Below are 25,719 nucleotides of genomic sequence, written 5' to 3' on the forward strand. Positions count from 1 at the left end.
CGCCACTGGGCTGGGCTCACGTCACAGCTCAGAACTTCACCATCATGATCTTTTATTAGGTTGATTTCAAATGATATTTTTTTTCACAATTGTTAACATTTTATTTATATTTAAGATTAAAATATTTAAAAATGTAATGTAGATGAGGTAGAACATTGAAATGTAGCCAAACTAATAATATAGTTCAATAAAATAACTTTCTTCAGTTGGTGTCTCTGTTTGTCATGACGTCACGTACACTTATCATCCATCAAAAACAAACCTGGAGAAGAGAGAAAGAGAAGGAAAACTCCACGACAAACGACGGAAAAATCGAATTTACTAAATTTCTTGCCTGAATTTGCGTTTTCTCTTCGTGTAAATCAATCCTTCCGATCAAATTGCAGTTGAAACTGAAATGGATTCTGGAGCTGGACCCTCGACGGCCTCGTCTTCGAACGCGAGTTTCAAGGACAAGCAGGCAGAGAGAATGAAAAAGTTGCGCGACCTACATCAAAAAAGGGTATAATAAACGAAAAAAACATTAAAATTTATTTAATTGAAGATGCTTTTAATACATAGTGTGATTTTTATTTAATAATTAAAATCGTTCCAAATAATTGGCATCCATAGTTGTATTTCTTACACACAACACTCACGTTCAATTTTCACTTTCTAGAATGAGGCCCGACAACAAAATCATCATGAGGTGGTAGAGGAAAACAAAAGGAAAAATCTTCCCAGCAACTTTGAAGCCAGAAAGCGCAGGGCTGAGTGGATATTGAAAGATGATGATGCAAGGAAAGAAGCGCAGGAAAAGGTGAAAACTACTTATACATACATACACCAGTCTGTACAGTCTTATATTTTTGCTGGTTAAAATTTAATTCAAGCATTAAATACAAAACGTTTTAAGTTGTTTGCAAAAATTCATTGAATTTTAATTTCTTTCAGGGTGAAGACTTTGACAGAGTCAAACTGCTTACAGTTGGTGCTGACGATGCGGCCAAATTGGACAGGAAAAAGAAGAAAAAGAATCCTGACCAAGGATTTGCGGATTACCAACAAGCCACAATTAGGTACATTTTATTCCAAAAATGTTTTCAGAATCACTATAATTATTAGCTTCATAATTGGATAAATTGTCGCATTAAATAAAATGTCTTCAATTTTATTTGAACAAGTAGATAGAAAGCTTAAAAAAATTGTGATTTTTGTAATCAAATAATTGTTTTGTTTTGCCAGGCAATACACCCGTTTGGTAAATAACATGAAAGTCGATCATGATCAATACGAAAAGCAGAAGGAAAAGCTTGGTGAAGATGTTTTCTACGGCAAACAGAACACCATTTTGCATGGACTGCACAAAGACTCCAAAGAAGGCATTGATCGCATGGTCGAAGATTTGGAAAAACAGTACGTTTTCTTTATTCTTATGTTGCTCAGTAATAATTTTTATATCAACAATGCAGGATTTCCAAAAGAGAGAAATATAGTCGCAGGAGAATGCACAACGACGATGCTGACATTGACTATATTAATGAGAGGAACATGAAATTCAACACCAAGCTGGAACGCTTCTACGGAGAATACACCACGGAGATCAAGCAGAATCTGGAGCGAGGAACTGCTGTGTGAATGATAATGAAAAAACATTCAAGCAAACTATGTGTGTTATACAATTTGTATATTAAGATTCATGTTGGTTTCTTTTTTATTAATGTTAGTAATTTAAGTTAGAAGTTTGTAATGGAGAAGAAGGTACTGCAAAGAATAAAGTAATTTTTTTTTATAATTAATCATAAACAATGAACCTGCAATGAACTAAATATTTTTGATAGAATACTAATTAATATTGATATAATAAGGATAATAAGTTTTTGGAGAAAATAAACTTATATAGCTATTTATACAAAATTTATTGTTATGTATTCCAAAATTTCAAATTAAGCAGCAAGAATATTAATTTTTCCTCAAGTGCTCTCCACTTCTTGAGCAGACTGCGTTTATATAAAAAATTAAAGTTTCAAAGTATATTATAAATTTCAGCAGTAAAAATGGTAAAATTATTGTTTCATTGTCACAAAAAAATGACTAACGTTGTTGCAGCCACGCCCACAGCCGCACCCACCCAACCACCCATCCAGCCAAAACAGAATTAATCAAGTGTGTCAATTTTGGTGGACAGATTCTCTGACAGGCAAGTTTTAATTTTAGTTTGGAATCGCTTGCCACGAAATTTCGATTCTTTCGCAATCGGAGGTTGAATTTTGACGCTTTCCGTCTGTGATTTCTTGGCTTCCAGACTTTCCAGAGCGAGTCTGCCTTCCAACATGGCATTCCTGATGTACGGCGACCCGAAGGTCAAATACCTGTGCTCGTGCGGCTCGCTGAAGCCCATCTCGCGAATCTACTTTTGCAGACACTGCATGAAGGTCAAGTGCGGCTTTTGCGTGTCGCACGAGGTCGACCTGCACTACTGCAGCAATTGCCTCGAGAATCTGCCGTCGACCGAGGCGCGGCTCAAGAAGAACCGGTGCGGCTACTGCTTCGACTGTCCCAGTTGCCAGATCAGCCTGAACACTCGGGCCGTCAGTCAGACCGTCCCGCACCCGGACGACCCCACCAAGACGCTGACCAAAAAGTCCTATTACCTGGTCTGCGCCTTCTGCCGCTGGTCTTCGAGGGAGGCGTCCATCCCCGACCAGAGCGTGGCCACCGGTGGCTGGCCCGAGCTGAAGAGTCCGCACGCCAAACGGGTTGCAGACCTGGTCGAGCACTACCAGGACATCAGTGTCCAGGAGAAGGAGGAGGAGGAGAAGAAAAAGAAGTTCCAGTCGCGGCCGGCCTACTTCCACTACGCAGAGAAGTACGGACTGAGTGCGGCCGTGGCCCGTAAGAGGCTCAGCAACCTGCCGCAGAGGGAGAACAAGGTGCACCAGTCCACCGTTGAGCCCAGCAAGGCCACCGAGGAGGTAGACCAGCTGCCAGACGAGGTCTTCTTCGAGCCCATCCGCCTCAGCCAAATTACGACGGTCAAGCAGAGGCTGGCCTGTCCCGAAGTGCAGCCCATTGATGTCTCAAATCTGCACCCCATTCACAAATCTCTGCTGGTGATTATTCTTTTTTTATTTAAATAATGAAACATAAAAGATCATAATTAAAATTGACTAAACCAAACGCTTATAATTTGTCACTTAATTAATTTATTTACTTATTTTTCCTTCAAATTTTATTCCAAATAGTAAATAATAATCATTGTGAGACTTTGTTTTACTTTAAATTAAAATTAAAGGCAAAAATACATTACGTTTCAGGTCAAGAGGTCACTTCGTTGTCGTGACTGTGAGCACAACGTGAGCAAGCCCGAATTCAACCCCTCTTCGACCAAATTCAAAATACAGCTGTCCGCCTTCTACCACGTGCCTGACATCAAATTCCTCACCTGCGAGCCGGTCTTCATCGGCAAACGCAGCGAACTGATCATCACCATCTGCAACCCGACGCAGCACCAGACCAGCTTTAAACTGCACCCCTTCGAGTTAGCCCTGTTGTCTCCGAAGCTGAGTGAGGACGAAGAGGAAGCGCCTCCGACATTGAAATTGTCCCTCCCGGACAGCGCCCGGGACGCCCAGTTCCAAATCAACGGCACCATTAAACTGCCTACCACCGAATTCCAACTTCTGCCCAGAGACGATACGGCTGAGTTTGATGATTCCAATAAGGGGCCGACCTTCAACGACGACCCCAAGGTGGTCGTCTGGAGGAGGGGAAATAAAATCGCGCTCAGAATGGCTGTGATGCCCAACCAGGAGGCTGAGGGTCTCTTGTGCGTTGGCTTTGCGATGGAGTACGGCTACGTCAACACAATGACCACCTTGGAGAAGAAGGAGCCGCAGAAGGTCAAACTCAGGGCCCACATTGTGCTGCACACGGGCCAAATCTTCAAGAGCTCCCAATAAATCTATTGAATTTTTTTCCTCTTTTTTTGCAACTATTTATATATTTGTTATTTATTTACTAAATTCGCACTTCGAATGGAAGCCAAGAAATCAGACTGAGTGTTGGATAGTTAAAAAGAAAAATGGACTCAAAAATGATTATTACAGCAATGGCCGATGTGACCGGATTGAGTGATGCCGAGGCCAAGAAGTTTTGCCATCAGCCTGATCCATCAACAAAAGTAATTTTTTTTCTACTTTATAAGTAAATTTCCAATGGTAAAATTAAAATTATTTATATCTACAGGAATTCATATTCCAACAAACAATGTACCGCATTAAAGACCCAAAGAAGTCGCTTGAATTTTACACCCAAGTCCTGGGAATGAGCCTTCTCGAGAAGCTGGACTTCGAGGAAATGAAGTTTTCCCTGTACTTCATGGGATACGAGAACCTCGACGAAGCTCCCGGAAACCGAGCGGAGCATCTAAAGTGGACCTTCACTCGCAAAGCTACACTCGAGCTTACCCAGTAATAATGCAAAATATAGGATCCAAGTTAAGAAACTAGATTAATCTATTTTCAGCAACTGGGGCTCGGAGAATGATCCTGACCAAACCTATCACAACGGAAACAGTGACCCCCGCGGCTTTGGACACATCGGCATCACCGTCCCAAATGTGGAGCAGGCATGTGAGCGCTTTGAAAAGCTAGGAGTCCAGTTTGTCAAGAAACCCAATGATGGTAAAATTAATATATAAATAAAAAATTGTGACATTCGGAGTAAATTAGTCAATATTTTTTAAGTAAAAACAAGTAAACTTCATCCTCATTTTTTTTCAGGCAAAATGAAAGGCTTGGCATTTATCAAGGATCCCGACGGTTATTGGATTGAGATTTTGTCCGCCACCAACATGGCTTCCATTTAACCACACCACAGCAGCTTATCAGACTATGGTACTTTCTATTTATATTAAAGTTGAACGCTTTTTCACTTGAAATTTACAAACTTTATTCAATAATTAAAAAAAAAATCAGACATCCATAAATAGAGATTTTGGCCTCGGTGTGATTTGGGGCGTGTTGTTCCGGGAAATTTTTGTACTTTGTTGGAGTTGTTGGACGGCCTCATCGCGCTCCTCTCTCAATCGGCCTAGCTCGAACCTCAGCTCCTTCAACCTGTGGCTGAACTTCTCAGCCATTTGTCGCATTTCTGATTTGCTCCTAAAATTTTTGTCATTCAGGTATGTTTAAAATTCTTTCAAAGCTCACTTTTCGCTTATTTTTTGGTGAGAGGAAATTATGGCGCTCAGCTCCTGCGTAGTTGCCTTGGTGCTTTTCTCCATTTCCTTGACCCTCCATGCAAACTGCTGCTCCCGGAGGCTCAGGTCTTTGGCTAAATTTGACTCTCTAACTTTGGAGTGCTCAAGCTCGAGCGCCAAAGAGGACACCTGTTTCTCCAGAATTTTGCATGTCTCCGTAACCCTGAGCTCATTCATCCGCCATCTGAATTCCAGAATTATTAAAAATTTAAAATTTCTTTCTCAAATACATAACAAACCATATTTATAAATTTAAAAAGTACTCAATTTTTAATTTCAATTAATTAAAAAGGAAATTTGATCTTTCTTTTGAAGAATTTTACGGCAGCTCAAATCTTGCTTAAATTTCTCACCTGTCGCTTTCTTCGGCGTAATTCTGCTGCACAAGCTGTGCCTTCCTTTCAGCCACGCTGCACCTCTTTTCCATGTCCCTGAGCTGCGCCTGGACGGCGTGGAGTTTCGGCTCGAGGGACGACTCTCTTGACCTGATCGAGTACAACTCTTGCGCTTTCTGCTCGACAAGCTGCTCGGCCTGTTTTTGCGAGTACATCGCCTTTTCAGCCTTGTTCTTGTACTCTGATCCCTCCTAAATTTGCAAAAAATCAGTGAATTCATTTGTTTGGGAAATTAATAACTGCACCTCTTGGCTTTTTTTCACGTCAGCCAAAATACTCTTGACGTGCAGGTTGCACTGCTGCTTCACCTGCTCCACTTCCCGTTTCACCTGCTGCTTCGCGTCTTGCGTCAAATCCTTCAAAGCGTTTTCAAGTCTCAAAATTTCCTCTAAAAAAAAAACAATTGCAATTTTAGTTGAAATTTTAAAAAATAAATAAAATTGAATCCAACCTTTGGCTTTGGCCAGTTCAAAGACGGTCTGATCGCGGTTGACGCAGGCCGAGTCGACAAGGGTGAGTGCGTCGGCCACCTTGGATTGGCCCTCCTCGGCCTGCATGCGCATCTCCTTGAGTTGTCCCTGCAGTCGGTCGAGCGCCCTCTGCAGATCGTCCCGCTCCCTGCTCAGGCTGGACACTCGCTGCGCCACTCGGCGCTCCTCGTCCTGCCGGATTTGCTTGTCCTGCTCCAGTTCCTGCACCTGGCCCAGCGCCAGGGCCAACTGCTGGTTCAGGGCCTGCCTCGTTTCGCGCTCCTTGGACAACTCGCCTTCCAGTTCCGACCTCTGCATTCGTTCTTTCACCAACAAGGTGCGCGCCTCCGTCAATTGTGACTCGGCCACACTGTTGGCCCGCGCCTTTTCCAACCGAGTCTGAAAAAAATTTATAAAAATTTGGAAACTAAATTTGCAAATTCTGACCTCGATATTGTGTGAGGAACTGTTGAAGGAAACGTCTTTCTGCTCTTGCAGAATTTTTATAACTTTTTCTAAATTTGAAACTTCGCTGACCGCTAATCGCCAGAGATCTAAAACGACCTCTTTTTCCTGGAAATTTTTATCTTCAATTAATCGGCGCTATGAATTATTTAAATTAAATGTGTATGTTTTATACGTGTAGGGCAAGTTGCAGTTGCTGTTTTAAATTCGCCTCTTCGGTCGCGTCGTGGCTTTTTATGTCACTTTCCAGTTCTTGCTTTAGTCGATTCGATAATCTTTCGTTCTCTTTGGTCAACGAGACGCTTTCATTTTTAAGATAAATATGCTCTCTCTAAAGGAGAAAATCAGTTGGAATCAATATAATTTTCATGCATAAATTTTTGCACTTGTGTTATTGATTAAAAATTTCATGCTTTTTTATACCTGGTAATGCTCAAATAAAACTTGCAGCCCACGATTTACATCTTCATACTCTGTTAAGAGTTGTGTTAGTGGCCTGGAAATATAGCGCTGTTAAAGCATGCAGATTTTGACCCAGATTTTTTTTAATTAAAAATTTTAATTGAAAAACAGATTGGTTGCGTTGTTATAAATTTAGTAAAATCTCCAAGTTAGACTTACATGCATTTATAAAAAAAGTTATTTCAAAGTTTCAAGTACATGCATATTTAAAATAATTCCGAAAAGTTCATTCTTATTAAATTTTTTTGAGTACACGGACATACCTTTGCTGGATCTGCTCATGGTCAATTATACTTTCCAAGCCAGAAAAATTGAGTTTCCTAGAAACAGGGATGTCTTCTTTTTCAAATATTTCCTTCGGAAGACTTTTATTGTTAAGATTATCTTCGTCCAAATTGGAAGGCTCATCTTCTTCGTTAATATGTCTAACTGCAATGTAAATAATTATAAGGAAATTTGTATTTTTGATCTTAATTTGTTATTAAATAATTAAATTAAATTTTACAAGGAAAATGGAAAGTAAGTAATTATTTAGTTCAAAGAAATTGGCGCAAATCGCGCCCCTTTCGGAAAAATCAACTTTTGAAGGAATATCTCACCTATTTGCTCGTAAATTTGTTCACAACTTTTGTAGGCCATGTTAAGAAATATATGTAGAAGATTGTCAAACGTCAAAAGCGAATAAGTCCCTTCAAATTGAAGTAAAACTGAGCGGCCACATGAAAGAGTTAAGAATGCTATTTACGCGCTCTTCCGTTAAAAAACGACGTCCAGGTGGCTCGACCGCGCGCCAGTTGTGCAGCCGGCCATGCATCCGTCGGCGGAGCGCGAGAAAGCGCCCCCAACAGCCACTGCCCCGAAACTACCCCTTCATTTAAATTTAATGCTGCGCTTCCAGAGGTTTGTAAATAAATGCATTTTTCTGGTATATATAAATAAATTCGCAGAATTAGGAGAAATACTCGTGATAGAAATTAAAACGAGGTAATTTTTGCAGACAAATATATTTTCCACATATTTTTTTAACTCAAGACTCTGTTACAGAATTTTGATATATAACATCACACCACCTTATACAATTTTCTTATTAATTTCATTGCCTGCTGTGGCGTTAACAATAAAAATTTCCTCCAAAGATTTATTTCAATTTTAAGTTATTCCAGGTACAACATTTATTTAATTTTTACACATTTTTCTTGTGAATCTCGGCTGTATGATTTAATCGTGATTTTGAAACTTAATTTGTATTTTTAAGTAATTTTGTAGCGCACTTAACTGCTAGGTCTACATCTGATCTATTTATTTTTCTGGCAAGGTCAAGTAAAGCAGAAATCTACTATTGATTACTATTTTATATTATAAGACTTCTTGTTTATGTTATAAGTTCCCTATAATTTGACCACTTGCAAGAATCACATTTGATCCCACAATAAAATCCAGATTCCAAAATAGTTTTTGAAAAACTTTCAAATTTTTCTCTCATAATATTATGCCATCTGTTGTAAATGACAAATGTTTCTATTTAAAGACAACAAGACACATTATTTAAACACACTGCTCTTCAAAAGGCAATAATTTCACAATTCACAGTAGCTTTTTTTCATTTAAAAACACTTTTAAACAGTTTTTTTCCCAACAAGATAAAATTTCCTTACTTTCAACATGCAACATATTTTTTTCTAGATAACAACTTGTTGTAAAATTGAATTTAAAGCATGATTCAGTTACAATGAAATTTAATTAAAATTAAATGCCTTAAAGTATTATCCCTAAATGTAATGCTAAATATAAGCTACTCTTAGTAAGAAATATATTTTGATTAAAAACTTAAAAAATTAAGGAGATTTGTACAAATGTCATCTAGTCCTCACTACAAAAGGGATGTCCGGCAAAAATTAAGCACAACTTAAAATTCAAATCCGAAAAGCGTCATGCCAAACAACAAAGGATTTCAATATGAAAAAAATAGTGTCTCAATTTTAAGCTATGTTTTAACACCACTTGTGCTAATTTTTGAGCAGGTTTGAAGTCACATTGATAACACATCAGCTTACACACTTAAGAAAGATGTCTTAATCAAATTCACCGAACAAATTGCACAGTAAAAATTCAAATTGTCTCCTACTAAACACACATAAATGGCTGTTTTTGCTCCAGACGTCACTCACGGCCTCAACATGACTTCAACGTCCTGAAATTTAAAATAAATTTTAATTACTGAAAATGAGAAAAAAATTTAAATTACCAAAGACGTGGGTAATGACAAGTTCTTGCTGAATTCATTGAAGAGTTCCGCATGCTGGCTTGCGGGGACTTTCTTTAAGGTCGCTCCCTTGTTGAGTAAAAGCTTGAGGATCCTCAGGGTTTCCTCCTCCTTCAGCTGACTGCTGGCTTTGGCCAGAATCATCAGGGGATGCATATCATTCAAGCCCAAAACATTGACCTCGTCTCGGCTGTGGTTCAGAATCAGCTCTACAAGCTCGTAGCTTGGACGGCCCTGAAGGGCGTTGTGTAGGGCTGAATTCATCATGAAATTGCACTGTAAAAAATTTAACAAATGAAATTTATAAAATAAAATTAATTAAACACAAAACACAACTTAATTCTTCTTTTCATATTTAAAATTTAAATTAAAAGAGTGGAAAAATTATACCATATTTTTGTGAACTAAAACTTTATATTTGTTTCTCAAATTAAAGGTTATTAAATGCAAGTAATTGAAAAATTTCATACTAAATATTCTAGTTAAGTAACAATAAAAAATACTATTTTAAATATTTAAATTATTTTGATCTGTTTTTATAATTTTTTTGCTCTGAAAAATGTATTTTTACTATCTATAAATTAGAATAATGTCGCTGTGCGTGCGTTTTTTTTATTTAAATCCAAGGAACTCACCACTTTTTTGGTGAGGATGACGTTGTGGTCAATTAGGTACTTGACGGTCTTTACAGACTTGATGGTGTTGGTCTCGTCCGAGTTCTGCGCCTTGATGGCAACATGCAAGGGCGTGTGCACTGAAACATGCGAAATAACACTCCATTACTTTTAATTCATGTCTCATGCCAACTGACCGCCCACACATTTACTTTATCAGACACAACGTTTTTTGTATTATGTTGCAGGCGCACCCGCAATGCACAGAATTTCCACGAAAAGCGAGAGCAGTCCGAGGAACTTCAGCGCGTTGCGTGACCGTCTGTGTTTCTATCTTTGCGTCGCGTGCAGTGCATTTTAAACTTTTGGTTTAAATACCCACCTAGGTAGTCGGAGAGGTGGCACGGTGAATCTTTAAGCTCCCTCAGTTTCTCGACTTGCAAAAGGTTGTTGAGCACTTCGGCGTGCGTGTCGCCGTTTTGCGCGATGCAGTGCAACAAATTTCCACCGCCGATCATTTTGCAGTGCATGGCTGTGCAGTACTGAAAGCAAAAATTTATATAATCAATGAACATTACAATTACTGAGCTTCCAAGTAGAAGAAGCACAAATATTAAAAAGTTAAATTCAAATTCACTTTAAAAATATAACTGGTTGAAATTATTTATTTTAAATCTATGCTATTTTTACTATATATTAATTTTATTATTTATTTGTAATATATTCAGTCATTACCAATTTTCTATTAATTTTTATTTGAACTTTCAAAGACTATTTTAAATGAGATAAATTAAATCTCACCTGCTTGAAGTCGTAGCCATGGAGCTGCAGCTTTTCAGCTACATACGGAGCAACCAAGGGGTGGTCGTAGCAATTACTCGCGGCCAGGTGGAGTACAGACTAAAACAAAGATTGAGCGCAATCAAGATAAGTCCTGTCTCAAATTCTGAGAAGCGAAATATTGATTGGCGCGGCCGCGGCCATTCATTCACGTTTTGTTGAGTGAAAGTATATGCGTGCGGTGCTGAATGCTGAAAACACCTACGCAGTCATAGAGAATGAATAGGACCGCGAACGATAACAGGTTTTGATAACATATTTTTTCCACCTTTCTACCACGGAAATGCTGACGCTCAAGGATACAAATGAATGAAATATCAATAGGGATAAATAATTTTTTGTTATGCATGAACTTAGAAGTGTGTACTTTTAACTAAATGGTAAAATTGTTTTTTTTTTCAACTTGGTGGCATCGGTGCTTATTTTAGGGGAACAATTTGGTACTTCAATTCACTCCAAGTGAAATAAGTAATTTTTTAATTATTTTATATAAAAGATGCTCTTCTACAAAAGGTTTAAGCCAACTATCTATTTTTATTTCAATATATTCCATAACTTTTATTGTATTTCCACTGACCTGGTTTAGCGAATTTTTTGCTTCGAGCGCCTGTGGGCATTCGCGGTGGAATCGCTCAACAAGGTGGAAAATGCTGCACAATCTGAAAAGCTTCTCTTGCAGGGAATTGTAATTCAGGTTCTCAGCAATTTGCCGGGCCGAGCTGGGATTGGCGATGAAAATCATCAGCATTCTGCCATAAAGAAATAAAATCATAAATTAAAATTCATTACCTTGATTAAAAAAGAAAAAAACTAACGTGTCTCCGTCCTTCAGAGGTTTGGTCAAGTTCTTGAGGTCGTTCAGGAAGTACATGCGGTGCGTCTTGTCGAAAATATTTGCAGCGTCTTCCTTTCCGAAGCTTTGGATGTACTTGTAGAACTTGTTTTGGAAAGCGAGACTCGCGTTGAGTTCGACCCTGGGCAAAATGGGTCTGTAGCTCTGCTTGCGGTTGTTGATTTGCTGGATGGGTTCGGGCAGGAGGGGCTCCTCACCCCTGGGGGGCGAGTGGGACGGTGAAGAAGTTCCCGACTCGTAGCCAGAGGAGATTGGCGAGAGGATTGCAGGGCTGGTCGTTCTCGTGTACGAGGAGCTGCTCGACGGTGGTGGAGTGTCCGGCATGGTGTATTTGGGCAACACAGGCTCCACTTCTACTTCGCCAACGCCCAGCGTCTGCTGGACGCTCTGGATGACAATTGGTGCACACTGGTCGCTTGTTAGGAAGTGGTACATTTCGTAAAGTTCCTGAGAAGAAGATAAAAATGGGGTTTCTTTAGTGCCAAATAATGAAACAAAAAATAATATTATTTATATTATTTATTATTTGTCTTGGTTGATAAAAAATTTTAAAATTGGAGGAGAAGAAAAAATAAGAATCACTGCCAAACTATAAGAAGAAAATCAAACCAATTTCATTTGTTTTAAAGATGTATGTATGTCTTAAAAATATAATCATTAAAGATGGAAACATATAATTAAAATGCATGTTTCAAAGAAAGCACAATTCTTACCTGTGAAAAACCATCGATGATTTCAACTGAACCTCCTGCTGACAACTGCTGGAAAAAAGAGCAATTTTTTTTTTTTTAAATTTTTCAGATTTTTTTTAAATATTTGATTGAAGCTATCGTATATTTAAAATAGAAAGTTCCCTTTGAAATTAACAAAAAATTGTTTTCCTTAGAAAATAAAGCTGTGGAGAATGATATGAAAATCATGTGAAAAAATAAAAGCTTCTTTTACAAGTTTAGTGTGGAAAATAATTGACCAAGATTTCACTTTTAATTAATAGGGTAAAAGTGCTTTCAATCCTTTTTACATGGCTTATTATTTTTTTGTTAATTGAAAATCATAAATCAAATTTCCTACCTGTGTGGACTGTTGGTAATCGTTAACTTTGACGGTGCACCCAGCCGTTAATTGCTAAAATCAAAACAAACTTAAATTACTCAATTGGCAATGATTCCTACCAAGTTGTCACATAACGTAATTACAATATGGACGCGGGACAATGAAAGATGTCTCCATGGGAACGCGGAGAATCATTAAAGCAGATAGGAACTTAAACAATTTATGGTCCCCAAGAAAAATTTATATCAGTGATAAAGAACGTCAAAATCTGTGGGATGCACGTTTCATAACGGTGAAAAAATTGCTTAAATTGCTGAAAAACCATTAAATAGGTTAAAAAGGTTAAATACAAGTTATTTTTATAATAATTTTTACTTATCGTTGAGGAGGTAATAAGAAAATAAAAGGGGTTTTCGGTATATTCTTGAAAGAATCTTACTTTCATTGAAATGATTTTTGCTTTTTAAATTACGTAATTCCGAAAGGACCAAAATCAGCTACACAATTTACTCATTTTGGTAAAATACAAGCGTTTTAAATTTGAACACTTTCATAAAATAATTTTTTTAAATGTGATTTTTGCTGCCGTTATTTGCATCAAACTGTACAGAAGTTCCTATCTACCTTAAATTCTAGTGACAGTAAATGTTATCCACAATGAATGATAATTACCTTGTTGACGTAAGGTATGGCCGTGTCGCGGGCGTCTCGGATGTACGAAAGGCTTTTCACCGGCCCCCGTTCGATCCTCTCATCCTCTTCTTCCTCAACATCTTCCTCCGTCTTGACCTGGATGGAGAGATCGTTGAGAGCGTCTGCTGCCTCGTCCACTTGATCATCTTCCTCTTTTTTCACAACAACAACTTTCTCATCACTATCGTTTTTGCAAACGTCCAGATCGTTTGGCTGGAAATCGTTTTTATTTTTCGGGCCGCACTCAAGAGAGATGTCGTTGAGTTTCTGCTCGAGCTGGGCGACGTCGCTCGACGACTCGCTGCTTTTCTTGGCTTTCATTTTCGGCGATATGCTCAGCTCGAACCGCATCACTCTGGAACAGACACAACAAACTCGTCAAATCAAACAAACAATAGGTTTTTTCTATTACACTGTGTAATACAATAACAGCTCTTCAAGTTAAGTTAGACTTAACTGAAATAAATATGGGGAAGCTGAACTGGAGCACTAATTATGAAAATGGAGCGCTTTAATTGGCAGGAAGGAGGAAAATTGATAAGAAATATTTTGTGCGTGCGACTTCTGATAAAAAACTTAAATATGAATATTACACACAGACGAATATCTTTCAGACGCAATGTTACTTCAAACCACATGCATCGAAAATATAATGATGTAAAAACGTACTTTTGGAATGAGAATCAGCAGTTATTTGACGAGTCCAGCATCAATAAAAATAAATACAACGTAAATGCCAGCTTCAATTGAAATTATTTATAATAGGTCCTGCTAGTTACTGTTGATATTAAGGACAATTTCCAGATTAAGAAAATGTAAAAAAAATTAAATTCATAACTATTAGTAAAAAGTTAAGATCATCAATAAATGAAATAAATAATTTCAGAGCCATAAAAAGATCCACACCTACTAATTTAAACACGAAAACCATTTTCATGGTAATACTTTGATATTCGAGCAGCGGAAAGTTTATTTTCATTTCATACGGTCTTTAATTTTTATTTTGACACTAAGCGAAAAAATTTTAAAATTAAAATTATTGACGTTTTTTTTTTAACTCTTCAAATCGTTCAAATACATAGTTGATCTCACAATCAGCTCAAAACAGATTTTTTTAATTATTAATTTAAAAATTTAAATTAGTGAATAGATTGTGCTAAATTTCAATTAGTTTTTCCTTGTACGAACCGCCCAAAAATCTATCGAATTCGTTTTGAGTCGCAAGCATTCAGATTCAGACACAACAAATTGAGTTAGTTGTCGATTTATTTTTTATTTTTATCAGTTGACAGTTTTTCATGATGCAGACGTTAGTGTAATGACGCAAATGCACAAGCGCGTGCGGATTGATAAGCACCGCAGGAGTGACTATGGCTTTTTCATTAGCAGTCTCTGTAACAAATCCGTGCCCTCAACGACCAAAATAATCTGCAGAGGACAAACAGCTTTTACGCAAACAGGATGCATATAAATTTTCCTGAAGTAAAATTAAAATTATAAAATAAAATTATAACAAAAATTGACAAATTTTAATGCTCCACACAAAATAAACGAATTCATTGTTCGACAAAAAGTCACTATTCTGACTGTTGAAATATAATTCTTGCGTGGATTTTATTGCGTTTCTGATTTTGACGCAGAATTCAGTTCTCCGAAAATCCAGGGTGCGTTCAAAATGCGCATGTTTGTGCTTTTGGTTCCTAGGAATTGAGTCTTTCAGAAAACATAAATTGGTGTTCAGAATATTCTCGTTTGAGCACTTTCAGCTTTGAGAGCAAAAAAAGCACTCTTCCTCAAAAAGGATCATATTTTAAAATTCCGTTTGCAAGAGAAAAAATATCTAAATTTATTGGATTATGAAAAATAAAGGAAAATACCTTTACGCTGAACTTCTCAAGAGGTAAATTTTGTTTAACTTCGCGCAACATTTTATGAATTTCTCAAGAGATCACAGTTTTTCTGAAAAGAGAGCAGCGATCACTCTGCTAAATTAATTTACGTTGTAAATGTAACGAGTGTTGGATGGAGATATAATGTTCTTTATAAAAAAAAGTCCTGAGCCTTTTCTCATCATTTTTTTTAACCCTCTACCGCGACGAGTCTTTTGCTTCGCGATGAAAAGCTTGCAAATAAGTTGTGTCTATATAACCTGCGCTGAAAATGAGTCGAGGTTATAAAGCGAGTTCATTTTAACAAAGTTAACCAGCGCGCTCATTAAAAAACAAATCTAAACCACTCGCTGTTAGTCCACAAAAAGTTCAGAATGTTTGCTAGGGGAAATGGAAAATTTCTTTGAAAATAAAGCTCAATGAAAACCCAAACCATAAGCATCACTTTTTTATCATAATTTACGACAGAACTTTTGAAACCCTCATAAAAATCATAACATTATATTTGATAAATCATGCTCATTTCATAAAGTTTCCAATTAAATAATTTAGGCGTCTTTAAAAATAGAAAATGTAAAAAGCAGTGGCAAGATTATTTCAATTTTTAAACTCTAAAATATAACATTTGTTTCTAAAATTATACCAGTTTCCTAAGAGTTAAAATGAGATTAAATGTAAAAAGTTACAACGTTAATTCTTGATCTATTTTTTTGCGATATTTCCTAAGAAACTGCTTTTCAAGTTTGTTGGTTCTTTTAACACCTTTCTTTAAATTCAAAAGTAAAACTGATATCAAATTTCAAATGTTAAGAAGTAGTGAATCATTTAAACCCCGACAGACTGAAGCCAACGATTCTTTATTCATTCGACAAGATGCAAAGCTGCCTGCAACACGCGCACAAAAAATACATCATAGAAAATTTGTTTATTTTATAAGTCGCTAACAATGAACGATCAAATTTTATGTCAAATGAGGCAGTTTGTAAGTTTTTAAAGAGGATCTATGGAGCCGAGAAATTTAATATTACGTAGTTTTTAAAAGGGTAAAAATTTATTATAAAATTGAAGAAACAAACTTTCATAAATCAAAATTGAAAGCAGGTTTTTTAATCAAGTTGACTAAACTTTTACAATTAGATAATTGAAAATATAGGACAGATTAAAAAAACGACTTGGATAAAATTAAATTTGACGTGACATAATAACATGTTCTTATAACTTACAAATTGTTAAAAATATTAATTAAAATTTTAATTGTAATTAAATTTCACTTAAGTATTATTCTAAATATTGAAGAATTGTACTCTGATGAGGTATTTTCAATAAACTATATAGTCCGGATTTCAGAAACTAAAATCGTTCGTTTAAAACCATTTTATCCCGATAATATTTGATAAAAATTTTGCAAAAAGCATTCTTCAAAAAAGGTGCGAACAAAGCGATAAATTTCCGCAACCATCAAACTGCGGGAAGTTAGCGCCACCAGCCGGAAAAAATTAATGGTCAAACGTGCGTGAGAAATAACGCACATGAATATTGGCAGAGAGAGAAAATTGGCGTGGGTGTCGCTGCAGCTTTTCGGGGCTCGCTCGCTCAGTCGCTGGCTCGCGAGAGCGCCAGAGAAGCGAACAGGAAATTCTTGAGCGCCGCCACACACGTGAGTCACGGCCGTAAAATAAAAACGCAAAAAATCTCAAGACACTCACCCGAGAAGTCGAGGAAGCTGGAGAGGAGGTGGAAAAGTCGGGGTTAGCGGGACTGGGGCATGGCGGCGTGACCCGCTCTGTGCCGACTGCCAAATTTTCCAAGAGCGACGACGTTCGCGCCGAGTTGCTGTGGCAACCAAACAGTGAATAAAATATATGAACAGGCGCCGAACTCGCGAGTTGCGTGTCCGATAGTTGGACGGCACGCATGCGCCTCGTTAATCGCAATTAAAGTTCACCAGAGTGAATCAGGCTTCTTAAGGCACTCTCAAGCTCATTGCAATCAAAGGGTTTAATTTGATAAAAAATAAGGCTTGAGCGAGAGGGGCTTGATTATTTCTCTGAACTGCGAAGGCTTCAAGCAAAATCTGCCTTTCGCATGTGTTGTGCGGCAGATGCAAGGTTTCGAGCACCACAATGGGAAGCCTTTCTCGCACTGGCTCAAGAAGTTTGTAACTAGCCCATGTGGTGTTTAAAATTTTTAAAATGCAAACGATAAAAAATTATGAAATAAATTTCCAAAATGGGAAAGACGTCCACTGTCAATCAGCCGGAGTTTATTTCGTTAGATGATTTCAAATAAATTATTTCCTTCTGATTTCAGTGATAAATTTTATTCATTTGATTATCTCAGTAACTCCAATAATTCAGCAGGGTTAAGTAAAACATGCAAATAAAGGTGAAAACTTTGTGTTTTTCAATCCTAATAATATCGTGCAAAAAGTCTATCTCAATTTTGGCGTTTTCTAAAAATTTTTTTTTTAATATTTTACCAAAATAATATAACTGCATAAGTTAACTATATTTTTTCTTCTTACATTAATTTAAAGATATGCAATTTTTTTAATGCCAGAATATTAATTTGTTCTAAAATTTCCCACAAGAAATTATTGAATTTCTGTTCCATTAGTTTGGTGGCCTCAAACAATGGCAAAGTGAGAGACGCGCCATGGCAACGTGCCTCGCCTTTTGCAAAGTGGATTATCCGTTTTTGGTTTTTCTCCATTTATTTTCCGCAGAGTTAATTTCGTCACTGGACCGTCCATAAAGCGTGTTATAATCCTCTTTAAAAAGACACAAAAAGAGAGTGTCCCGCTGGGAAATAAATACGATTGAAACTCCTTATGCGAAAATTGGAATGAAAAATCGTTATTTTTACAAAGGTCATCTATGACATAAAAAAATTTTTTGGAAAAAAATACAAGAAAGTAAAATTTTGTGGTAAATTTGCATAAAACTTGTCTTTGGTTTTTATAAAAATCCATTAATGCAATGACGAAATAAAGGAATTTGCAAATTTTCCTCATGTGCATTAATAAAAAATGATGTTTTATCTTCAAGAACAACTTCTTGATTCGCCATATATTTGCCAAGCACTCGGCAGCCAGAAGCTTTTTATCTTGAGTTTGCTCTGCCGCCCATTTTATGGCAATACATTACAGGGGCCTCGCAAGTAGTGAGGGGGAATTCCCAGTAATAAATAATGGCATTCTAGTCCACGCTGCAGAGAAAAGGATTGCCCACATACTTTTGCCAGAATTTTCTCTCCGTATTGATTTCTTGTTCATAAAACGGACGCGTCGGCTCGCAGCTTCCGGCCAATTGTTCGGCTCCTCATTTGATTGGTTTGGCCAAACGTAATTAGACATCCAGCATTTCGAGGAAGAATTACGTTTCGTTAGATTATTCAGAACCGGCACCTACGGGTTGATTCGCGAATCGCTCGCGAGGCCATAAATATTCCTCTCTGGTTCATAAATATGCCAAGTTAATGATAGACTCTACTTCTCGGAACAATGTTTCTTAAAAGTCATTGTAAATAAATACACCATGTACTTATTAATATCAGATCATGATTTATAAATTTAAAGTTGGCAAAAAAATGAAGTAACAAAAACTTGCGTTTATTTGGAAGGAAATCGGGCAGAGAAAATGGTGAAGTGTATTGATAATTTTTGTTGTATTTGAGATTTTCGCATATAGGGCTTGATAAATACTAAAATTAATTATGACGTTTCATAAATTGCTTATTATTTGGGATTCGGGCTTTAATTGTCTAGCTATAAATTATTTTCTTCTCAAAATGAAAATGGTTTCAAATTCTAAGCTTTCTCCACTTCAACAGTCGCTTACCTAAATCTTAAATCCAGAGCTGCTATATAATCTCTACAATATCTGTTTGAAAATTTATAATTCTTTGTTAATGCAAAAATGAAGTAAAATTAAAATAAAAGCGGAGTTTTCTGAAACCTTCACTTTCTGGTATAATTCCAGCACAATTTAAATTTCATAACACTAAATTAAACGCATCTTTTTGCAATTATAATTTAAATTTGAAACTGGAACGGCAAATTAGTTTTTAGTTTTTTATCCTTATAGGAAAGAATATTTTTATGCTATGGAAACTCTGACGAACTTTTGATTCATCTGGGTTTAGCAAATAACCTTCGCAGAAAGAGGTCAATCTCTTGTAACAAATAATGTTATGATCAAACTTCCATCCATAATAAAAATCAATATCCTATTTTGTTTGAACTGAACATGTTATGCCACACTGACAAATCAATATTGTTATATGACGATTGCTTTGAGTGCATTTTTAAGCTAGGTTGCTTTGTTCATGTTTGGGCAACTGAACAGTGTAGTGTGTGGGCGGCTAAGCAAGCAAGAATTTCGAGGAAATGGTTCAATACAATGTAACTTTGGCTTCAAATAAGACGTGCTAACAAAAAAGGTTGCCGAAGCTGAATCAAATTACAAAGTCCGCAGCAAGATTGATCGATGAAAAAAGAGAACCCGTGAGTATAAAAGGCAGAGGGCAGCTGTTTGGAATTATTTACACGTCACAAAGCACTACGAAAAAAGTTTGCATTTTAAGGCACATAATTTTTGTGTTTTTACAATTTTTTTTTACAATGTATTGTTTTAATTTGCCAAAACTTAGTGATTATTCCTGCCATGTCAACAGTGTTGAAAAATATTTCCACGTTAATTAACACAAATTGTAACGAATATGCAAATGAAGGTTTCACATTAATGCACTGCCTAAAGCTACGCTATACAAATCTTATGAGTTGAAGAAGTAGAATCCAATTATTTCATTGATTTAAACTTACTATCATTTATACAGCGAGTTTTTTTAAACATTAAAATTTTAATAATGGCTCTGTTTCGCTGACCTTTAATTTGCAAAGGTAAGTCGTGTGGCGACGTTTGGGCGGAAGGTGCGGCTCCGAATCGCAGAACAACCTGTTATTAGTGCGGCGGCGGCGAGAGCGAACTAGAGAGACTTTCCTGCTTTGTTCCTCTTTGATGCTTTTGTAATTTGGCGAGCGGCATAGTACGTGCCCGAGATGAAAGATATATAATTCGCTAGTAATGAGACGGTATTGCAAAATCTTTGCCTTTGAATGGTTATCTCCATTTGCATAAATCATGAGAAAGAAGAAAAAAACTCTGAAACTAAGGTTTTGCAAATGTTCTAAAATGAAAATTTCCCTGAATTTGATTAAAAAATTTAGACCAAAATGGGCTCCTTTGAGCTCTGCCGAGAAAAAGGTACTGGAGCCTCACATCTCACTTGATTTGATTACTGTTGCTTGTGACTGACGCTAACAAGGGTCTCCACTTTGGAACTTACTGGAAAAGTGAGAGAAGTTTTTCTTCAGCGGATGTTTTCCAATTTTAGGGAAAAAGCAGCAAAAATTAAGTTAACTTTCAACACAAGTTTTCGCGGTGTTTTTAATCGTAAAACTCGATGCCAAGGCGCTTTCTCGCCGGCATTACGTGCGGCTCTCATTTTTGCCGCTGATTAGCATTTTGGCCGAGAGCCAGAGATTGTCTCTCGGAGGGGGTAAGCGCAACTAAGCACAATTTGTACATAACTACAAGTGTTCACGTGAAAACCCCGTGCCATTTACAAATTTATCGATTCGCGGCATCGGACTCTCAAAACTATTCCATTGTACTCAACGAACAGCGTGTAAAATTTCCTTCTGAGCAATTTTTCCTGCGTGGTTTCAATGCCAGCTGCAAATTTGAAACAAAAATTATATTGCTCGCGACGCAGCCGTGCAAATGATGGCCTGGGATACGAAATACGAAGCCATTAGACGTCCTCCACTCCACCGGCGAGGGTTGATGATTGTGCGTCAAATAAGAAACAGGACGCTCTTTTTAAGGGTTTTTAAGCTCGGCACACACGGCAAGTGAAACTGGAAACCTTTTGATATACGAACACAAAAGTTACCTTTGCCCCATTTGCATAATTCGTTTGTGCAATAATGAAATTTTGATCCTCAAAGGGAATACTGATTTAATTATTACTGTGTTAATAGAATATTATTTACTTTTTATATGCCCTCCTAAAATCGTTCAAGGAAAATCTATTAAAAAAATGGGATTCGTTTGGGGAAGTAGTTGTTTATGTGTCCTCATGATTGCAATTTTTATATATTTGTGCTTGGAGCTATTTTCCCGTTGAGGTATAAATTTGTGGTTCCATGTCAATATAATTATTAGGAAGAGTTGTTTTTACCAATTATATGAATTTTATTTGTTATTCGCTCATATTGATTTCACAAAGATCATTATATCAAGGAACATTTTGATGATTTTACATGTTATTAGATAAAATAATTAACTATTTGTTTGATTCAACCTCGAGAACTGGTATTTTATTTTAACTGAAGTTTTCAAATTTAATATTTAACCGTGTGCCGTGTAGATTGTTATATAACAAAACTTTTAAAATGTGTTTTGTAATAATGTTTTGTCTTTGCTAAAAATGCATAGTATGATTATAATGGAAATGTCTATTCGAATAAGATGATAAATTTCTTAATTTTTGTGTTTCTTGACTGCAGTTATCCAATTAATGGGGGTAATTTAAGAATTTCACTGTTATTGATGTCACATCAGAATGTAATGAAAAATAAAAGAACTGCAATATTATAAATTTATAAAAACATGAAAATTATAATTTTTAAATCTAATAAGCAGCAAATCAATCAAATGTATAATTATGTTTTTATAAATTCATGTTTAATACCATTAAACAAATTAAATAAAGCTTATTTTTTGTATCAGAAAAAAAAAATAAAAAAATGGCAAAAAACAAAAGTAAAAACATTATTTGGAAAACTAAAATTTGAATTAATATATGCTTAAAATTTTGTAATTTATTGAAGGAGCAGAATTATATTAGGTCTCAGCAAAAAATTTAATAGTAAAAATACATAATAAAACCTTAGAATTTAGTCTAAGTAAGTACGCCAGCTAGCAAATAAAGTCTCACTGGAAATGACTGCGCTTCATAGTATGTAATAGTAAATAGTATTAATGAAAATGAAACATAAAAATGATTGGATCATTTTCTATGAGAACAGTAATTTAAAACATTTTACTTCATTGATCCTGACAAACGTCCCGATGAACTTCACATAACCATAAAAATCCAACGCGTTACACAATACAATGATAAGAGCCATTGAATCAAAATAATGTTTACTAACAGCTGTTTTCAAACCCTCTAACACTTCCCTAATTGACAAAGGGTTGGCCTTAAACCCTTTGTGGACTAGCTTTTTGGAGATAAATCTCAAGTGCTAATTAAAGTCACGCCGCTCGTTTCGCAAACAGCTATGTAGCGGCCGAGTCAAAAAGTACATGTGAAAGGCACTGCAATGGAGCGAGGCCGCCGAGCTTTTACCTGCTTTGTTTAAAGATGAGTTTCCCGATCAGTGGCTGCAGCTCCTGACGGACATTCTATCTATCCAAAAGCAACACCACACTTTGAAAGCCGAGTCGTCGGAGCGCGGAGAGAGAAAAAAAAACAACCGAGATGGTGGACGAGCGGTGCAAGTTGAGAGATGAGTCACCACTTCACTTGTGGAGAACGGGTTAACCCTTCAACACTGACTTGGGCTTGGGACTGACTGCGATTCTCGTTGGTTCGCTGGCGGTCGCTCGGCCGCCCCACTCTCTTGCTCTTACGTAGCGTTTCTCGGAATCGCGCCGCCACCGCCGCTTTGTTTACGTGCTAAAAAAAATTCGTGCTCGCCGCCAGGTATATTATACACGCGAACAGATGAGAGGTGGTGCCCCTCCAAACCGATTCCCCGCGAAATTATATTCGGGCCCATTACACACAAGGAATCGCGCTGCGCAAATTTTTATTTTCGCCGCCGCTTTTCCTGCTTGGACCAAAGCCCGGTTTTTCCTGAAGGTTGAATCGCGCTCGAGATTCGGTGGCCGCGTTTTTCTAAAATCGGTAAACGGAGAAGTCGTAAAAACCATGTGTTTGCGAATTAATGTCTGCCAAAGAAATTTTAAATTAAATTTATTCTGAGAAAGTATCTCTCTTTTTTTGGCGATTTAAATTATTGGTTGCTGGTCCACCATGATTTGAACAGTAAACAGATTCCAATAACGTCCGGAAAAAGTTTGGATTGATATAAACGAGAAATGAAAACGCATAAATATATCAATAAAGGCAAGTTCTTGCTACGAGGAGTTTTATTAAACTTCCTTCTTTACGTTACAAAAGAAAAACAATGATCCAAAGAACAGCACAAACAAAATGAAGTTTCGTCCATTTTATCCAATTTTATGAATAAACAGTCAAATTCCATCTGGTTGTGAACTTATTTGGTTTTTCAGCTAAAAAATTTTAATTCAAAACTGATTTAAAAAATTTTACTCAAAAGCAAAAATGGAAATAAATAATTTATTGGTATTTGGTATGTTTTCTTATTTTCATTCAAAATTACCCAGAGTTTTATCAAATTTACCATTAATATTCTCCTTGCAGGTTCTAATCAGATTTCTAAAATTAACCTTCTCATAATTAATTCAATATGAATATATTTATTTCCTGGTATTTATTTCATTTTGATGCTCAGGCTGCACAAACATTGTATTGAGATTCAACAAGGAATGCCATTCAAATCTTTATTTAAAAAAAGATCAGGCTCAATTTAAATTTTTCAGAAGACTTTTTATTCCTACGGCATAATAAATAATAATAAATGCCAGATTTTTACGGAAAAATTTGAAGTGTTCCATACAAAAGCAGGTATTTTTTAATATCTTTGGCCTGTTACATTGTGTGATGTATTCCTGATCGTCACTATGCGACCTTCCAATTTCCTTAACAACAAACAAATCAATAATTTTCCCTGAGCTGCCAAATGGATTAAGAGCCGGGGAAACACTGGAGGAACCTGCTCTCCTCGCCTCTTTTGCATGCATTATCGCACGACTTGTGTTCATACGTCAAAGCCATATTTTCAATTAACAAACTTACGCACGACTCGTCTTGAGTGAGCACCATTTAACAACGTGGAATCTTGGCTTTTAGCGTTGGAGGAAAAACTTGGGGTAGCGCCAAATTGCCTGATGATTTAATCATGTGTTTTGAAATTTTAGAGCAAGAGTTGAACGTCCCAGAGAGAATAGCCCAGCCCAAGAGTTAATATAGATAAAGCAAAGTTTTTGCCAAATTCGTCCCTCTGAGTGAGAAAAGCGCAATCGGTTGATTTGCTCGTCGTTGAGTAAACATACAACATGATTGAAAATGGTCCATGACGCACGATGGTCTGCTCGTTGATAACGAGATAAATTGCTCTTTTTGAATCATCGTTTGGGAGCGTGATATCATTTCAAGACGCATCATCGAGCGAAATTAAGTCAATTGGTAAATATGCGGGGCACTCGACGTAGACAGATAGTCGGGAACTATTGCACTGCGAAATATGAATATATATATATATAAATGCGCATTGCCAGATGCATAAGCTTTAAAATTAAATCAAGGTAATAATTGCCGGGATATAACAAATGAACGAGAAAATGTTAATAATTTTTTACTTTTAATTAAGAAATTTTGGTATGTATTCCATTCTAAAAAGCCAAGTTTTTCTCGCACAGTTTCAGTAAAAACACGTAAAATCTCTTAAAAATTTTAAACTAGTTTCATGAAAAAAATATAATTTTGGCTTCAATGAATTTTTCTCATTTAAGTATTTTTTTTAATGAGAATTAAAATAATAATTATAATAATTGATAGTCACAAAAGTATAATTTTTTAAAGTTTTAATAGAGCGCGTGCTCAATTGGCTCCTAACTCTAATGAGGCAAAATTGTGACCCGCATCATTTCAGAAATTTTAATTATAAACACGGTGGTCTTTAATGAATCGGAGAGATAAAGGCGATTGCGGGCACGGCCGCGCACAAGGCAGATTAACAAATAAGCCCGCTTATGTGGTGCCAAAGGTGCTCTAAAAAATGCACAAGCAATCGCATTAATGAAAAATAGCAGCAGGGCCTCCGATGTAGAGGGGCAAGGTCGAACTCCGAGGCGGAAAGTAACGACGCGAAATTCACAAGTGCGCGGTTTTTGAGGCTCGCGGCCAACGTGGAAAAAAATAGCCGAAAACAAAACCACATGGCTGCGTCGTGTATCATAAAAAGCTAAGGGATTTGAGGCAAAGAGGCCCCCACGGATCAGCAGCGTTTCCGACTCGCGCCGGAAAGATGATGGTTTTGATTCACACAAGAGAGACTTTGTGGTTGGCAATTGCGTCTTCAGCAATTCTTTATCTCTTGGTTTACTTTATCAATAATGTTGTTTACAGCATTACAGTTGATATAAAATTATGAATGAATCAACTCGGTCAACAGTGCTTTTGGAGGCGGTCAAAATATTTTAAAAAGAGAGAATGTTTTGCCTCAAATCAAGCCAAATTCTATTATTTTATTAAATAGTTGCCA

General features: G+C 36.7%; 4 protein-coding genes across 7 annotated transcripts; 2 read left to right on the forward strand and 2 right to left on the reverse strand.

Annotated features, from left to right (window-relative positions):
• Nucleotides 1-231: 231 nt before the first annotated feature.
• Nucleotides 232-1,792, forward strand: LOC132199482 (pre-mRNA-splicing factor Syf2). Its single transcript, XM_059624240.1, has 5 exons — nt 232-502; nt 659-799; nt 934-1,058; nt 1,225-1,395; nt 1,452-1,792. The coding sequence occupies exons 1-5, from the start codon at nt 398-400 to the stop codon at nt 1,615-1,617; spliced, it is 708 nt and encodes a 235-aa protein (XP_059480223.1). The 5' UTR covers nt 232-397; the 3' UTR covers nt 1,618-1,792.
• Nucleotides 1,793-2,093: 301 nt separating this feature from the next.
• Nucleotides 2,094-4,929, forward strand: LOC132201061 (lactoylglutathione lyase). Of its 3 annotated transcripts, XM_059626943.1 has the most exons (5): nt 2,094-2,179; nt 4,089-4,162; nt 4,228-4,451; nt 4,507-4,664; nt 4,764-4,928. In XM_059626943.1, exons 2-5 carry the CDS (start codon nt 4,091-4,093, stop codon nt 4,847-4,849), a joined length of 540 nt encoding a protein of 179 aa, XP_059482926.1. In that variant the 5' UTR covers nt 2,094-2,179; nt 4,089-4,090; the 3' UTR covers nt 4,850-4,928. The 3 variants fall into 3 exon arrangements, with proteins under 3 accessions (XP_059482926.1, XP_059482923.1, XP_059482924.1); XM_059626940.1 differs by lacking the exons at nt 4,507-4,664; nt 4,764-4,928 and adding an exon at nt 2,285-3,092 and having other exon boundaries at nt 3,297-4,162; nt 4,228-4,303; XM_059626941.1 differs by lacking the exon at nt 2,094-2,179 and having other exon boundaries at nt 3,951-4,162; nt 4,764-4,929.
• On the reverse strand, nt 4,914-7,796 carry LOC132201060 (sodium channel and clathrin linker 1-like). 2 transcript variants are annotated; one of them, XM_059626939.1, is made up of 10 exons: nt 7,634-7,796; nt 7,298-7,463; nt 6,996-7,068; nt 6,748-6,903; nt 6,555-6,680; nt 6,089-6,491; nt 5,883-6,025; nt 5,596-5,828; nt 5,193-5,426; nt 4,914-5,144 (listed from the first exon to the last, which is right to left on the reverse strand). In XM_059626939.1, the coding sequence occupies exons 1-10, from the start codon at nt 7,671-7,673 to the stop codon at nt 4,955-4,957; spliced, it is 1,764 nt and encodes a 587-aa protein (XP_059482922.1). In that variant the 5' UTR covers nt 7,674-7,796; the 3' UTR covers nt 4,914-4,954. The 2 variants fall into 2 exon arrangements, with proteins under 2 accessions (XP_059482922.1, XP_059482921.1); XM_059626938.1 differs by having other exon boundaries at nt 6,089-6,506.
• A 325-nt stretch (nt 7,797-8,121) lies between these two features.
• LOC132201688 (uncharacterized) lies at nt 8,122-17,130 on the reverse strand. Its single transcript, XM_059628049.1, has 11 exons — nt 16,946-17,130; nt 13,330-13,705; nt 12,676-12,729; nt 12,318-12,365; nt 11,567-12,051; nt 11,329-11,500; nt 10,713-10,811; nt 10,294-10,453; nt 9,933-10,051; nt 9,280-9,573; nt 8,122-9,225 (listed from the first exon to the last, which is right to left on the reverse strand). The coding sequence occupies exons 2-11, from the start codon at nt 13,699-13,701 to the stop codon at nt 9,199-9,201; spliced, it is 1,830 nt and encodes a 609-aa protein (XP_059484032.1). The 5' UTR covers nt 13,702-13,705; nt 16,946-17,130; the 3' UTR covers nt 8,122-9,198.
• Nucleotides 17,131-25,719: the final 8,589 nt, after the last annotated feature.

Source organism: Neocloeon triangulifer, unplaced genomic scaffold (assembly GCF_031216515.1).
Source record: "Neocloeon triangulifer isolate White Clay Creek 2 clone unplaced genomic scaffold, ASM3121651v1 ptg000014l, whole genome shotgun sequence".
NCBI classification, from domain to species: domain Eukaryota; kingdom Metazoa; phylum Arthropoda; class Insecta; order Ephemeroptera; family Baetidae; genus Neocloeon; species Neocloeon triangulifer.

Bases quoted from the DNA above. Each gene is read 5' to 3' on its own strand.
- LOC132199482 (XM_059624240.1), top strand. From the start codon at position 398: ATGGATTCTGGAGCTGGACCCTCGACGGCCTCGTCTTCGAACGCGAGT. The intron at 503-658 runs GTATAATAAACG...TTCACTTTCTAG, and splicing joins GCGACCTACATCAAAAAAGG to AATGAGGCCCGACAACAAAA. The intron at 1,396-1,451 runs GTACGTTTTCTT...TCAACAATGCAG, and splicing joins GTCGAAGATTTGGAAAAACA to GATTTCCAAAAGAGAGAAAT.
- LOC132201061 (XM_059626940.1), top strand. From the start codon at position 2,313: ATGGCATTCCTGATGTACGGCGACCCGAAGGTCAAATACCTGTGCTCG. The intron at 3,093-3,296 runs GTGATTATTCTT...ATTACGTTTCAG, and splicing joins CCATTCACAAATCTCTGCTG to GTCAAGAGGTCACTTCGTTG.
- LOC132201060 (XM_059626938.1), bottom strand. From the start codon at position 7,673: ATGGCCTACAAAAGTTGTGAACAAATTTACGAGCAAATAG. The intron at 7,464-7,633 runs GTGAGATATTCC...TTTACATTGCAG, and splicing joins ACAAATTTACGAGCAAATAG to TTAGACATATTAACGAAGAA. The intron at 6,026-6,088 runs GTTGGATTCAAT...TTTTTTTTTTAG, and splicing joins TGAACTGGCCAAAGCCAAAG to AGGAAATTTTGAGACTTGAA.
- LOC132201688 (XM_059628049.1), bottom strand. From the start codon at position 13,701: ATGCGGTTCGAGCTGAGCATATCGCCGAAAATGAAAGCCAAGAAAAGC. The intron at 12,730-13,329 runs GTAATTATCATT...TTTTGATTTTAG, and splicing joins CCATACCTTACGTCAACAAG to CAATTAACGGCTGGGTGCAC. The intron at 10,812-11,328 runs GTCAGTGGAAAT...TCTTTGTTTTAG, and splicing joins CAAAAAATTCGCTAAACCAG to TCTGTACTCCACCTGGCCGC.